This window comes from Passer montanus, unplaced genomic scaffold, assembly GCF_014805655.1.
Source record: "Passer montanus isolate IOZ18808 unplaced genomic scaffold, ASM1480565v1 scaffold5, whole genome shotgun sequence".
NCBI classification, from domain to species: Eukaryota; Metazoa; Chordata; class Aves; order Passeriformes; family Passeridae; genus Passer; species Passer montanus.
Window position 1 is genome coordinate 15549774 of NW_024369929.1, and position 14917 is coordinate 15564690.

At 48.1% G+C, this 14917-nt stretch overlaps 2 protein-coding genes across 8 annotated transcripts; both read left to right on the plus strand.

Moving 5' to 3' along the window:
- Positions 1-18: 18 nt before the first annotated feature.
- On the plus strand, positions 19-4425 carry PDCD7 (programmed cell death 7). The gene is given in 6 exon segments (XM_039723128.1): positions 19-449; positions 451-760; positions 1843-1981; positions 2293-2529; positions 3159-3246; positions 3617-4425. Coding segments are annotated over 6 exon segments (1203 nt in total). The 5' UTR covers positions 19-138; the 3' UTR covers positions 3735-4425.
- UBAP1L (ubiquitin associated protein 1 like) lies at positions 3700-14879 on the plus strand. 7 transcript variants are annotated; one of them, XM_039723123.1, is made up of 6 exons: positions 3700-3838; positions 6563-6717; positions 7963-8715; positions 9638-9847; positions 12789-12890; positions 13766-14879. In XM_039723123.1, the coding sequence occupies exons 2-6, from the start codon at positions 6586-6588 to the stop codon at positions 13898-13900; spliced, it is 1332 nt and encodes a 443-aa protein (XP_039579057.1). In that variant the 5' UTR covers positions 3700-3838; positions 6563-6585; the 3' UTR covers positions 13901-14879. The 7 variants fall into 7 exon arrangements, 6 of the variants coding, with proteins under 6 accessions (XP_039579057.1, XP_039579058.1, XP_039579059.1 ...); XM_039723124.1 differs by lacking the exon at positions 3700-3838 and adding an exon at positions 4525-4667; XM_039723125.1 differs by lacking the exon at positions 3700-3838 and adding an exon at positions 4538-4676.
- Positions 14880-14917: the final 38 nt, after the last annotated feature.

Here is a 14917-nt window from a genome sequence, read left to right on the forward strand (position 1 = left end):
TAGTTTTTGAAATTTAATTGGGAGGCGGGCGGGGCGGGTCCTCCGGGCCGCCAGGGGGCGCGGTGGCGCGGCGCTGAGGCGGTGTCATGGCGGCGCGCTGAGGGATGATGGCGGCGCGCTGAGGGCTGCGGCGCGATCATGGCGCAGCCGCCGCCGTTCCCCGCCCGCCTCCCGCCGCCCTTCCGCGCCTTCCCGCCGCCTTTCCCCGGCCCCGCCGTCCGCCCGGCGCCCTTCGCGGTAGGACCAGCGGCACCCCCGCCTTTCTTCTTGCCGCCGCCGCCTGCGGCTGAGGGGGGACCGCGCTTCCCGCCGGGCGTCCCTTACATAGCGGCGGCGCCGCCGCGGGCAGCGGCCGAGGAGGAGGCGGTGCAGCGGCAGCAGGATGAGCTGTGGCTGTCGCAGTTCCTGGGCCGCCGCCGCGCCGCTCCCCCGCCGCCGCCGCCCGCCGCCGGCGCTCTGCCGGGCCCTGCGGCGCAGCGAGAGCCAGCGCGACCAGCCGGGCTGGGCCCGGGCGCGGGACGAGGCGGAGGCGGCGCTGCGGGAGCTGCGCGAGGTGGTGAGGCCGCTGCGGGAGCCCGGGTACGGCGAGGCGCTGCGCAGGAAGGCCGAGAGGGCGAGGAAGAGGAGGCTGCGCCTGCAGCGGAGGAAGCACGAAGCCAGGGCGGCCAAGGAGGAGGAGGCGGCCCGGGCCGCCGAGCGGGAGGCCAAGATCGACCAGTGGCGGGCTAAGTGCATCCAGGAGGTGGAGGAAAAGAACCGGGTATGGTCCCCAGTGCCTGGTCCTGCCTCTCCACGGGGCTCCAGGTGGGGCAGGGGTGACCTGCCGGTAGTGGGGTCACGGCGGGCTGTGCCTCTCCCACGCCTGGCTTTGACCCTCTTGCTTCAGTGGGTGCTGCTGAGGTGCTGCATGACTTCAGCATACTGAGAGACGTGCTGTTTCCAAGGCCTGCAGCCCTGCTTCTTGCTTAGAAGTCTTGTTGGGCATCTCGGTTTTGCCATCCTCATATGATAGGCCTTGACATGAAATTGGGGTTTAAGTTGTTTCTGAACTCCTGGAGATTTTCCTCTCTGGTCCCAAGTGTCGGTTTGTCCACACAGCTGCCCTGTGGTGGTCAGTGTTGTTTCAGTATCCATCAGCCTTCCCTCCTGCTTTCATCCTTCTAAAGCTTGTGGTTTACAAGCTTTTTCATCTTACGGGGAAGTAAAACATCTCCAAAGTAAAAAATACACCTCAAATTAGACTGGTTGGGAAGTGCTGTAGGCACCTTTCTGTTTGTTTTTGCTAAAGAGCTCCCTTTCTGCTGGTCTGCTGCTGGGATGGTCCAGAGCAGCTGCTGAGGAAGGGTTTGTGGTCAGACTGTGGCAGCTTGATGGTCTTAATTGCAGAACTGTGGAATTGGGGTGGTTTCTGTTAATTGTAAAAGATTTACCCTGAATTTCAGTGGTTAAAGGTTCTCAGGCTTTCATAATTCATAAATCTTCTAGGAAGTATTCAAAAATGTGTGGATGTGGCACTTGAGGACATGGTTCAGTAGTGAACGTGGTGGTGGGTGCTGGGTTGACAGATGGACTTATGGTCTTGTCCAACCTTAACAATTCCATGATTCTGTGATTTGGCCAGGATATATGAGTCCCACAGCATGTTTTTTTTTTCTGAAGTCTGTGGTATTTTAGCCTTTTTTCGTAAAAAGGCAAGGCTGGATGGTTGTCTTGACTTGTTGCTGTTCCTGTGAAATCACTCTGCTCTCCAGTGCTTTGCTAATCTCTGAGAATACCATTTGATTTGTGTCTTTGAGGGATATTTCACACATCTCATCTGGTTTTTTTTCATTCCCTTTCTAGGAGCAAGAGCTGAAGGCTGCTGCTGACAGTGTCCTGTCCGAGGTCCGGAAGAAACAAGCAGATACCAAGAGGATGACAGACGTCCTGCGCGGGCTGGAAAAGCTTCGGAAACTGAGGAAAGAAGCTGCTGCCAGGAAAGGTTCATTACCACATTGGTCTCAACTGTTTTAATTGCACACACAGGAAATAAGGGTGCCCTGTGCTGACTAGCAAGGCAGCAGCTTCAAAAAGCTGTGTCTTCATTTTGATTTTAATTACAAGAATAGATACAAAGTGGTTCTGTTCATGTTTCCAACCTCTTTCTGGAAGAAGGATTATTCCAGTAAGAATTCTGTCTGTTAACAAGGTTAAGCTCATGTTCCTCTGAGATTTTTCCAGCTCTGCTCCCAAGTCTGGTACCAAACCCCCTTCTGAATCTGAAAACTTAAAATCACTTCTCTTTCTGTTCAGGTGTTTGTCCACCTCCGTCAGCAGACGAAGCATTTGAAAATCAGGTGGAGAGTCTCAAAACCTTGCTCAAAACCCGCACAGAACTGTATGAAGCTGAGGAAAGAGCATTAAGGGTTATGCTGGAGGGAGAACAGGAGGAGGAAAGGAAGAGGGAAATGGAAAAGAAACAGAAGAAGGAAAGGGAAAAACTACTACAGCAGAAACTGGAAATGGATTCTAAGTTGTTTGGGGATCCAGGTAAATTCTGCCTCCTGTTCTTAATAGTGTTTTTCCACATCACATCCCCATCTCAGACACTGGATTTGAAATGCAGGCACAGATCTAGTTGAGAGAAAGGAGAGTTTCTAGTTGAGAAAGGAGTCATCCACTGGAGTAATTTATGGCCTGAGAATGGGGGATAAACATAGTGGTTTAACACCTGTGGTGTAAGAGGAGCTGTTGAGCTCTTCAACATGGGCTTGCAGACATCTCAAGCTGGTTTCATGTTGTTTTGTAAGAAGAGGTTGTAGATTAAACTGAAGTGAGAATAAACAGAATAGGTTGAAGACTTCCAGAACCATAGATGCTTTTTTCTGGTGCTTGGGTAAGTGTGACTCAGGTAATCTGTAAGGATTCAGTGTCCATATGTTCCTCTCTTTTAGATGGTGGAGTCAGGAAGTTTTGCTAGTCTTGGCTTTCCTCTGACAGCTGTGGTACGGACCAGGAAATGTGGAATATATAAACTGTTTCATGCATTACCTAGGGACCTGATGTCAGATTACAGCTGGGCAGTAGCAAATGATTTTGCAAATTATGGGCTTCTGAGACTCATAGAATGGAAGGTTTTTCTGGATTATTAAGCAGTTTCTGTGATTGTGTTTTCACAGCTGAATTCCCACTTGCCCATCTACTGCAGCCTTTCAGAGACTACTACTTACAAGCTGAACATTCTGTAGCAGCTCTAATCCAGATCAGGTAAAACCAAAGAAAGTATTTTATCATCAGAGATGGCAAACACTGTTTTTTTGCAGTTGTAAATTCAGTGCCCCTCTTGGTTTGTCAGCTTCCAAATATGGTTATGCAATGGATTGTTCTGTTTTTTTCAAGTTTCTTGCTTGAGTCATATCCAACAGATGCCCCTGTGAGGCAGAGTGCACTTCATGCATAACCGTTCCATTTAGCAGCAGAACATTGAATTTTCACATTTGTCTTTTGAAAAAACAAGTTTAAGAGTACAAGTATTGTGGATTTTGTATCGATCAGTAACATCTATGTGGGTGTATAATAAATCTTACCACCAAATTCATCCCAGCTCTCCTCTCAAACAACACTCTCTCTGTTAAAGGCACGAATGGGATCAGTACTTGGTGCCAGCTGACCACCCCGAAGGAAGCTGCATCCCTCCAGGATGGGTTCTGCCGAGCCTCCCCACCAATGACACTTGGGCCACTGCTGTCAGATAATTTAGCAATAAATTATTTCAGCCTTGGAGGATTGCTTCATTACAACTACGTGTAACTATGAGAGGGTCCAAAGAGGAGGTCTCGTCCTCTCTTTCGGCAGCCAGGTACTGGAAAGCCTTTACTGCAAGGTCTTGAAAAACAGTTTAAGAATTGTTTTTGCTGATTGACTGTGGAGGGAAATGGCTGAGCAAGCCCAGAGCTGCCAGGCCTCTCGTGGTGTGGAATTACAATCCAGTTCTTGTTAAATCTCAATCTTAACAAAGGAACATTACTGATGGTGGTATTTGTGCCAGTATTATCACATTTTTAGTGGCTTTTATCTTTATAAAGGATGATGAAAGCTTCAGAAATGAGGACATTAAAAAAAAAAGAGATCATTAGTAAACATGTTTTTCTTCTTAAATGAAGCATGTCAAGCATCACTGTCAAAATAGTTCCTGTATTTTTGGGTGTAGAGACAAACCTATTACAAGTTTAAACAAATTCTGAAGTACAAGTAAGACAGGGTTTTTCAAGGTTGATTTAAGCAGCTGTTGACATTTTACTTTTGTGGACTAAAGCTGATAACAAAACATGGAAAAAATTCCCAGTTGTGGTGAAATAGGTCAGACAACCATGTGAATAAATACAAATTTGATGAATAAGCCTGCTGGAAAAAACTCAATAAAATCTGTGGTCTAACCTACTGTAAGTGTTTTGACTATATAGATATTTTTGTATATGTCTATAATATTTGATTAAAAACCACAGCTTTATTTTGTAAGTTTTTTTTTTTTTTTTTGTACAGAACAAAGAGGGAAAAATGGATTTTTGTTTAAAGCATTTTCCTGTCAGGGAAGAGATTTGTTTGAGTACTTTGCATCAAATACAACTCCAACAAGGAGAAAATTGCTGGGAAAAGATTTGTGTGAAGGAACTTCTCCCTCCTGCAAGGTGACAGAGGTGACATCTAATGTCAAAGCTTTCCATGTTCTGGACAGTTTGCTTGTAACTGTGATGGATTTGGAGCTTTGCTGTTCTGCACAGATTGCTGTGGCACCTTTCCAGAGCTGCAGTCCTTATTCTTGCTTAGCCCCAGTGTGTGGCAATGGAGTTAATCTCTCTGGTGCTTTGCCTCTTGGCGTCACAACAGCGCGTAATTCACGCGTGTCATTGCCTAAATTCAGTACCTGGGCCTTAGGTGTAATGTTAGCAGTGTCCTGGCTGAACCTTTGCACTGGTTTCTGTCAGAAAGAGACACAAACTGGTAGTTCCTGATAGAACATGACTGCAGAAGTTTGCAGTTCTTGCTCACCTGTAGCACCCTAAAATACAGATTGCCATGAAGTTCTCTGCAGGTGGTGTTCTGATTTGCTCCTCCCTACATCCTCCCATCCCTAATGTCACTTCTGGTATCTCATTACTCCAGACCCAAGGCTGAGTCAAATCCTGGGGAGTCTTCCCTGATGAAAATGCACAAGATCAAATATAAAAATAAAAACAACTGCATAAAACCAATACAGACCCAACACTTTCAGTTCAGGCAGCTTAGTGACCAGAGGATGCTCTGCTTAAACAATTAGGCTCCTTATCCCATCAGCATGTCTGATGGAACAGGCCAACTGCTTAAGCTACGATTATCTTAAAGCTGTCCAAGTCAGCTGCTTGTCTGACACTGCAGGAATTTACAGAGCTGAGCAGTAGATAAGGAGGCAGCAAAGCAGCAGCAGCCCCGTTCTCCCTGCCCTGCGAGGAAAGAGCTCCATGAGTTCATCTGATGGTAAGGACAGCTTCATATTGCTAATGAACAGAGGGCTTGAAAATGCCAGGGGAGGATCCACCTTTAGGTATGTTCTGTGTATTTGTTCCTGCCTAAGACATCTGCATTGAAATGTTTAATAGCTTTAGTGAGACATTTATAGAGACCTGATGGAGACACTTGAAGTAATATTTTCGTGACAACATTCCCAATTCACCACCAATTTTTTCTCTCCCCTGCAATTCCTGATGTAAAACCATCACCACACTTAAAAATGAATGCATGGTTCCTAAAAGCTAGTCTTAAAAATTACTTGTTTGACATCCTGCTAATTCCCAAGCTTGCCTGATGCACAGTCTCCTTGCCTGGTTCCCAGTAAGCTGCGCATTTGTAGAGACCTGATGAAGACACTTGAAATAATATTTTTGTGACAACATTCCCAATTCACCAGCAATTTTTCTCTACCCTGCAATTCCTGATATAAAACCATCACCATACTTAAAATGAATGCATGGTTCCTAAAAGATAGTCTTAAAAATTACTTGTTTGGCATCCCGCTAATTCCCAAGCTTGCCTGATGCACAGTCTCCTTGCCTGGTTCCCAGTAAGCTGCTGCAGTGCCCAAAGGAATGCCCTCACCCCAGCTCCCTCAGGATGCTCTGTGTGATGGCTTAGCAGCACGAGGCCATGTGCATGAGCTCTGTCACCACAGGTTGTGCAGACATGGGAGACCTGCAGGGTGTCCTCCTTGGCTGTGCTTTCTCCCTCTGTAAGTGGGAAAAGTGCTCAGTCCATCCCTTGGGGAGGGGAGTGTTCAATGGCACCAGAGGGAAGAGGGATGGGAAGCAGCAGGGCAAGCATGGAGGAGAAAAATGCTCAGGATCTCTGCCAAAGGAAGCCATAAGCTTGGTCAAGTCCTTCTGGCTCAAGCTGAGAATAGCAAAGGTTAGTACAGACAAAGCTTCCTGGTGTCAGTAATTAAGATTTTGCCAATCTGTTTTTACCCAGCTGGCACTTGAAACAGCTCATCTTTTTCTTCTTCCAGCCAGCTTAAGAGATGTTCTTACAGTTTCTGTTTCCCTTCCTCCAGCAGCAACAAATCAGGCAGCAGCAATGAACTACCTGGATGAAGTTCCCTTCCGGACAGCCATGAGCCTCAATGGGGACTCAGAGGGAGAAATCCCTTTAGTCACTGCCCCAGACATTGAGCTCCCTGACTGCACCGACATCCTCATGAGCACCATGGTGAGTCCACACCTGGTCACTGCTGGGGGATGCTGAAAGGAAATCAGCAGTGTTCTCATGAAAGAAGGGAAACCTCCTAACTGATCTCTTCACTGGCTGGTTTGCAGCAATACTGGGAGAAGCTGAGGATGATTTGTGGTGTGTGGCAGTGATGATGGGGTTGGCTTGGAGTTGCTTTCTAAAAATCTTTTCCAGGAAGGAAGGTTAGGTTTTTCTGGTATAGGAGGACAAAGGCTCTGCTCTGGGGTTGTTTTCTACTTTGGAGTTAGCACTGTCTCATTTATTAATAATATTTATTAAATATTTACCAATAAATCTACCAGCTATAAGCAGGCAATACTACCTGTGCTGGAAGCATATAGATAGTGTTCATATATATATATATATACACACCTCCTGTGTTTCTCCATTTAGCAATGATTTGATGCTCCCCTCTGAGGCTAAGCCATTTTGCTGCTGGTCCAGGCTGATCCTTGTGGAGGGACGTGAGGGTGTTTTCCTTGGGGAGGCTGATTTGGGTCCACAGCTGACCCAAGTGGCAAGAACAGTAAAAACAGCATTCCTGGGCTGTGAATGTACTTGCCTGCCTGTCAGGAGGAGACCTTGTTTGGAGAGCTCTGGGACAGGCAAGGCTTGTTTGTTCCAGGAAAACCCTCAGATTTCAGTCACAAACACACTTATATTTTAAGCTGAACTATGTGGAAATGACAACTCTGTTTGGGGACCAGCCGAGACCCTGGCGCCACTAGATAATCCCATGGCTGGTCCTGCTTCTGCCCGAGGTGGCATCTCCCCTCTTGGTGCCTTCTGAGCCCCTGAAGCAGCTCTGCCAAGCGCTGCTAATGAGGGTCACAAACAAACTCTGCCACCATTCTGGGGCCAGTCTGTGGCTGGATGCAGCGCCTCTGCAGCTGCCTAAAACTGGGATGTCTGCACACTCCTGCCTTCCACAGTCAGAGTGACACAAACACCTCCAAGCATAAAATACTTTTCCTAAGAATTGTTGGTGCGACTCACAATAGTAATGACTTCATAAGACTTTTTTCAAGCATAAATTTGGGGATTCCCTACAGAGATGAGGCTGGAGCACTGCCCAATCCTACAGCCAGCCCTAATGCCCAGGGAAATAGGAGCTGATAAGGGAACACTGCAGCCCTTAAGATGCCTCGTGGAGTGCATGGTTTGCTCCATGCCACTTGGTCTGGTTTCACATGTCCTCACCAGCTGCCTCTCGCTCTTCCGCAGCACGACTTCTCGCTGGAAAGGAAGGTGCTGTACTGGGTGGAGGTGGCCTCTCAGCAGCACACCTCCCGCCATCGAGTCACCTCCGAAGTCGTCCCCACGGCTCCCCCGTGCTGGCTGCTGCTGGTGGACCCTGCTGACAGCTACGGGGGGCGGGCTCGGGAGGGGGCAGTGCGGCGCTCCATCAGCCTGAGCGCTGCCGACAGCTCCTACGGGCACGCCAAGGGCAGGGCGGCCCTGTCCGACACCGAGAGCGACACCTGGCACTCAGAGGAGGGGGACTACTCGGATGATGAGTACTCCTCCACCTCTTGGGAAGAGAATGACAAGGACGAAACGCTCCTCTCCAGGAGGAGAAGCTCTTCAAGAAGCGTCTCTTCACGCCCTGGCTTTTACCAGACCCGACCAAAGACATCGCCTGGCTTGCTGGAGCCCTCGCCAGAGAACAATGTCCACAGCCCAGCCAGCCCAGACCCCAGCAAGCAGAGAAGATCCATGGTGATATTTAACAACATGAAGAACGAGCTGGAAGCAGCCAGGAGGAAGCTGGCTGCTTTGGTGCATCCTTTGAACAGAGCTGCCACTGGGAGCAGGGGCATCCTGGTGCCACGGCTGCTGCCCCAGTGCCCTGGCACCAACCACAGCGTCAAGTATGGGCCAGACCCAGACGTGTCCCAGCAGGGGAATGTTGTGCCAACTCCTCCAGCCACAGCCACGCCGATCCCTCCCATCAAGCAGCACAAGCCCACGGTGCCGGTGAGAAGCTTCCTTTGGTGGCCCCTTTGTTCATCACTGGGAGAGGAGGGAGGTGGAGGGCATCGAATTGGTCTCATTTGGTAGGGGATGGTCAGCAAAAAGGAAGCAAAATGGGGCTTTGGAAACAATTCCCATTGGAATTGTTTGGAACTTTGGAAACTGGACCCATGAGGAATTGCTGAAGTTTTCACAAGAAGAAAGGGTTTGATTTTGTCACTGAGGTTGAAAGAAGCTTTCTGGGTGCACATCTACTTGCTCTGTCCAAAACATCTGTGTTTTCCCCAAGTAGGGTCTAATCTGATTTTCAATTGAAACACTGAAAAAAGAGTGAAATATGGGGAGGTTGTCCTCTTTTTGCCACCTTATCCCATTCTAACAGATATATAAACAGGGGTTTATAGGGAAATGTCCCCTTACAGTCATTATGTATTTTCTAGGAAACTTTGGACTTCATAGTCCTATTAGAAATACAGATAATTTAGTGATAGAGACAGTGATGTGAAAGGATGGAGTAAATAGTACTGTGTCAGCTTGCACCCTGCTTTTAAGAAATTGCATCTAATCCAGCTGCTTGAGAGATGTAGGAGATAAATTACTGAAAACCTGCAATAAAACCATCAGACACTTGAATGAGCAGGTTATTTATATGCAGTTGCATTTGACATGGAGTAATTAAGGAGAGATTAAATGCCCATGTGTATTTGTATAAACACCCACACTGAGCACTCTTCTCTGACCTGTATCTATAGCTGAGCCTGGGTTTAATTAAGTCCAGTCTCATTTGATGTTTCTTGTATGGGAATTTTCCTCTTCTGGAGAGAACAAGGTAACCACCAGCATTCAGAAGCATTGCCTCAGCCTGGGTTGTTTCACCTCATTCCATGACCTGGAGCAATAAGCCCATCTGGTTTTTTCCTTGCAGTCCCTCAGCCCCTACACTTGCCTCCCCCCTGCCTCCACGCCTGGACGACCTCTCAGCTGCCACAGATCCCAGCCAGATTCCTCAGCTGACCTGCTCTCTGCACTGAGCCAAGAGGAGAGAGACCTCATCGAGCCTGTCATAGCCTTGGGCTACCCCACCCAGAAAGCCATCCTCACCCTCCAGAAGACAGGAAGGCAAAGCTTAAGTCAGGTTGGTGGAGCTGGCACAGCACTGTGAGAAACTTTTGGTAAAGGAAAGCTTGATTTTCTTGGAGAAAGGAATGGCTGTCTTCTTTGGGGTAGATTTTTGATGGCCTTGCCTTTCCACTTTGGTGTCAGACCACAGCTGACAGGATTTTCCATGAGATTACACTTTTGCTGTAATAAAATAGCAATGAGCCGCCCTCAGCTTTTCAGTGCATAATCACGGCTGGCTTTGTTATCTGTTCAATCTGTTGTGTGAAGCATCATGTCCTTTTGAGGTACAAATTTTGCCCCCATATATGGGAACTTTTTGCACATCATTTTTCCCAGCTGTTGGATTTATGTGATTATTGCCATGGCTCATCCTGTCAGAATGGGGCTGTAGGAATACCTTGGAGATTTGGTTGGGCTCTCTCCAAAACACAACTTCCCTGTGGTGGAGCAAGCAGGGAATCCATGCAAACATTGCAGCAGAGTCCCAGAGCTCTTTTCCCAGTAAACCCTCTATGATAACCTGAAATGTATTGAAAATAATTAACTTGCAGCCTCTTTCTACCCCTGGTATGTGAGTACATCCCTTCCTGCTGTGCTGCATCCTCATTCCCAATGTCTCTGTCCAGATGAATGTCAGAAAGGTCCAGGTGGGCTCAGAGCTTCCATGACATGATGGAACCTGCTGGCTCTGACTCCTTTTGCAAACTTGGGGCTGGACCTGCCCATCCCAGCAGAGGATTTTAGGGCTAAATTATCCAAGTAGTTCTTGCAAAGGGAGAAGGGTCTTAATCATAGCTGAGCAAGAGGAATATCCATGGGGCTGTCAGGCCAGGGAGCAGGAGCAGATCCTGGCAGGGCATGAGCAGGCAGAGCACTGAGCAGCCACTGCTGGCTGCCAGTCTCTTTCCCATTCCCCTGGGAGCTGCTCTCACCCTCCTGGTGAGAGCTTGGAGCTGCTCTGTGCCTGAGTCATCCTGCAGCTTCCAGCTCCCTCCCTACTCACCCCGGCTGGACCAGCTCCCCAGAGCTCGCTGGAGTTTCAGGTGAGCTGAGGTGGGAAGGGAAGCTTTATGTCTTCAATCCATAGAGGTTTCATCTAGGCACAGAGAGATGGGCAGAGCCCAGCCCCTGTTGTTTCATAGAGCCATGCAAGGGTGTCTTGTAGCAACTGCTGGCTTCAAAATGAAGAAGCAGTGCAACTTATTAAGGGTGGAAATGGGTACAGCCTGCTCCCTTCTGTATGAACACCAGGACTCCCACTGCCTTGGAGAAGAGATTACTGCACCCATAGACAAGGTCTGCCTTCTATCCCATGCCTTCTTCACCAGCAGTTCCCATCTTTCCCATTTATGCCCAATGCAGCCAAGATAAAGCCTGACCCTTCATGCATTTTTAAACTACCAAATTAGTTTAAATCTTCCTGGAAAATATGTTCCAGCTGAAGTTAAAAAGAAGACCTGTGCTCTTTATTGCTTGCTGTTGATACCTGAGGTTTCTATGTGATAATGACTACTTCAGCTGTGAGGATCGATGGAAGTACCAGATGGTAGCCAAAAATTGCTCAACTTCCTTGCAGTGTCAAGAGAAGCTGGCAGAGCCCACCCTGCTACAGAAGGCAAGGTCTTCTGTAGCCTTCTTTAGAAGCAATGCTTTCCTAATTTTGGTGGAAGAACTTCTCTGAAATGCTCAAGTAGGATTAGTTGCTCCAGCATGCCAGAGGTTCACCATGTAGGATGTCATGGCCAAAAAGGCACCATTGAATTTTGATCAGTCATCATTGATCAATTCAAAATGCATCATTGGTCCATGGAACCCTCAATGTACATGTGAGGTGAGACATGACAAAGGCTGCAGCTGATCAGTGTTAAAAAAATCTTCTTGTTTAGTCTTGAGGATACATACATATATTTCTAGAGATAAAAAACATTAAGTTGACAAAGGCATTGATTTCATGCTGGGCTTGACCAGGCTGCCAGGACTATCTGTGTATGCTGTGGGTGAGTGGCTGTTCTGCCACAACAGGGGAAGAAAATACAGCAGTGATCTGGGTTTGTCATTAGCCTGGTAACAAGGGAAAAAACATGAGGTGAGGAATGCCAGTGACCAGTGACTGTCTCCTTTCTGAGTTACTGGGCTCCTTAAGGCTGACATTTCTGAAAATCCCTACCCGACTGTTCAGCCAAAATAGATCAACTCAATGTTTGAAAGACTTTTTTAACTTTTTCCTATGTTTTATGGCCTTTCACTGAGTCCTTCTCCGTGTCTATGGCAGTGCTGGGGAAGGTGGAGATCTGTGTGCTGGTGAATCTGGGGAGAAATGAATCAGCTTTTCCTTGGATGAAGAAGCTTTGGAGAGACCTGTGGGATGTTTTCATTCCCCCTGCTATTGTATAGCTCATGTATTATTGCCTGTCCCATATGTTTTTGGACAGTGAGTGATTCTCGCGGTATTTAAAAGATGCTGCTGGGAATTGTTCTGTCAGCACTCCAAGCACAACGAGGAAAGCCAAAAATAACTGTTTACTTTCAGTAATGACAGCACACAGGTCTCCCTGGGGTGGGCTCTGCACTTGGGCCCTGGAGCAAACCCACGGGTGCCTGAACCCAGCACATCAAAGGGATGCGGGGTCAGCCGAGCGAAGTCATCCCACGGGGACCAGCCCTGCCTCACCCTGGAGGCTGTTGCTCTGCATCTCAAGTGTTCACATGTTTGGTTTCCTCCCTGTTCCCATTCCCACCCTGGGAGGGTGAAGGAGGACAAAGATGTCTCCCTCTGGAAATCCCACAGACAGACAAACAGACCACCCTGGCTGAGCATTAGGTGGGAACTGGCAAGATGGTGGTGGCTCATGTACCCCCCATGGTGTGTCCGTGGGAGGTGGCAAGGGGGCTCCTGACTAGCCTTGCTCCCCATGCCTACAAGGCTGGATTAACCTGTCTGTCTTCCTCTGCAGTTTCTGAGCTACCTGGGTGCCTGTGATCGGTTGCTGAAGCAGGGCTATGAGGAAGGGCAGGTGGAGGAAGCCATGGAAATGTTCCAGTACTCCGAGAAAAAGGTCAGAATGGGATGGCACAGCCCAGCCCTTTGTGCTGTGTCCTCCAGGCTCTCTTTTTCAGTGGGCTGCATGCTTTCCTCTGCCTCCACAGGCCCTCCTGCAGCCTCATGGAGGGCCAGACCTCTAGGGCAGTGTCACCTTTGTGGGGGAGGACACCTGCTCCTTCACTCTTCTCTGCCCTTCTTCTCACCCTGTTGTGCAGCACAATGCTCACTCAGCCTTTGTTTGGGAATCCAGTCCTGAGCCCACCAACACTCACACTGTCTCCTGCTGTGCCAGCTCTCCCTTCTAGCCCCACGGAGGAGAACCATGGAGAACTGGGAATTTGTCTCCATCAGTCTCCCCTGGGGGTAATGGAGATCCTGGGAAGGTAGAACTGCATGAAATCCAGGCTGGCAGTGTTTGCCAGGGTGCCGATGCCTGTAGGATTGCTGTGTCACCACTCCTTAGGGCAGTGGCAGTGGGAGGGCGCCTGGGTCTGAGTGTCAGGGAAGGGTTTGTTTATTAAGGACCCAGCTCTGGGTGATGTTGTGGTGCTGGGGCTCAGCCTGAGCAAAGTGGGGGAGCAGGACAAGTGAATTTCAGCTGTGCTCCCTGCCATTCCCTTCTCTCTTCATAATGCAGGCAAACACTGCATGCAATTGATATAAACAGTATAAGGAATAGTGAAGCTAGAGGCTGACTTTATTAAATATTTCCTATTTAAGAAGTTTCAATGCTGCCAGGAATATGTGTGCCCCCAATCTGCTGTCACAGTGATACAACTCAGCCAGATCTGCTGGCTGCAGCCTTGTTCCACAGCACTGCTTTTTCTGCAACTACATGATATATCCATCCATAATAACATCCTCCTTCTCTCCTCCTTCTTCCTCCAGGCAGCTGAATTCTTACATCTGTTGGCTCAGTTTAATGACATGGGCTTCCAGCAAAATGAAATCAAGGAAGTTCTTTTGCTTTGTGGGAATCAGAGGGAGAGGGCGCTGGAGGAGCTTGTGATGAAAACCCACTGAGCAGCATCCTGGAGCAGTTGCAGCTTCCCCTCTCCACACCAGACCAGAAGGACTCAGATGATTCTCCTGCTCCATCCCCACCCCTGGAAGCACCAGACACACAACTTCAAAGCTCTGCCTTGGTGTCTCATTTTATGGACATCAATCATAAGAGTGTTTGTCATGCAGGCACTGACTGCATAGCAGGAATGTTTATCTCCTCACCCACACGTCCCCACCCTTGATCATCTCAGCTGTTCAGATTAGATGAAAGAGGATCCAAACTGCCTTTGGCTTAGATTTTTGCAAAACACAAACCAAACCAGTGTTCTCCCTCCACCTGGGGTGATGGGTGTCATGTTTTCAGCTACAATCAAGTGGGGATTCTTAAAAGATTATATAATCAACAGAATAAATTGTTTTCCTGAAAAAAAACTGAAGGCTCCTGCGGGAACATGTGTTGGTCTCGGCTTAGGAAGAGTCTCAGCTGACTTAGTCATGGTTGAATATTGTAATTGAAATCCACTGTGATCACATTAGCTTCTCCTTTTAAACCAGAAATGTGAGGAAAATACACAGTTTTATGTGGATAAAGAAAGAAAACAAGCTGCCCTTGCTCTGAAATACATGAGGTTTATCCAGTGCAATGAAAAATGGTGGATGCAAAGGTTTGTCTTCAGGCAACTTCATGAGATCAGAACAGAGAGATGGGGAACTGCTCACTGCCCTCATGCTCTGCCCAAATCAGGAAAATTCAGGGGGTGCTTCCCTAAACTGTGAGGACAGTGGTTCCAAATGAAGTGAAGCATGAATGTCAGCATCAGGAACATTCGGATGCCCCAGAGAATTTCTGTATATAACTGAAGGACAGAGAATGGGAGATTCAGATCACTGTACAGGATGTGTGTCTTGGCTTGGCAGTGGAACAGTGGACAGTGTTTTCATATAAAGCATGTTATTTTCCTGTGAATTAGAAACAGATGTAATTTCTTTGAGTAAAGATGCTTGGGGGTTCTTCTGCAACATGTTTGTCTTTTT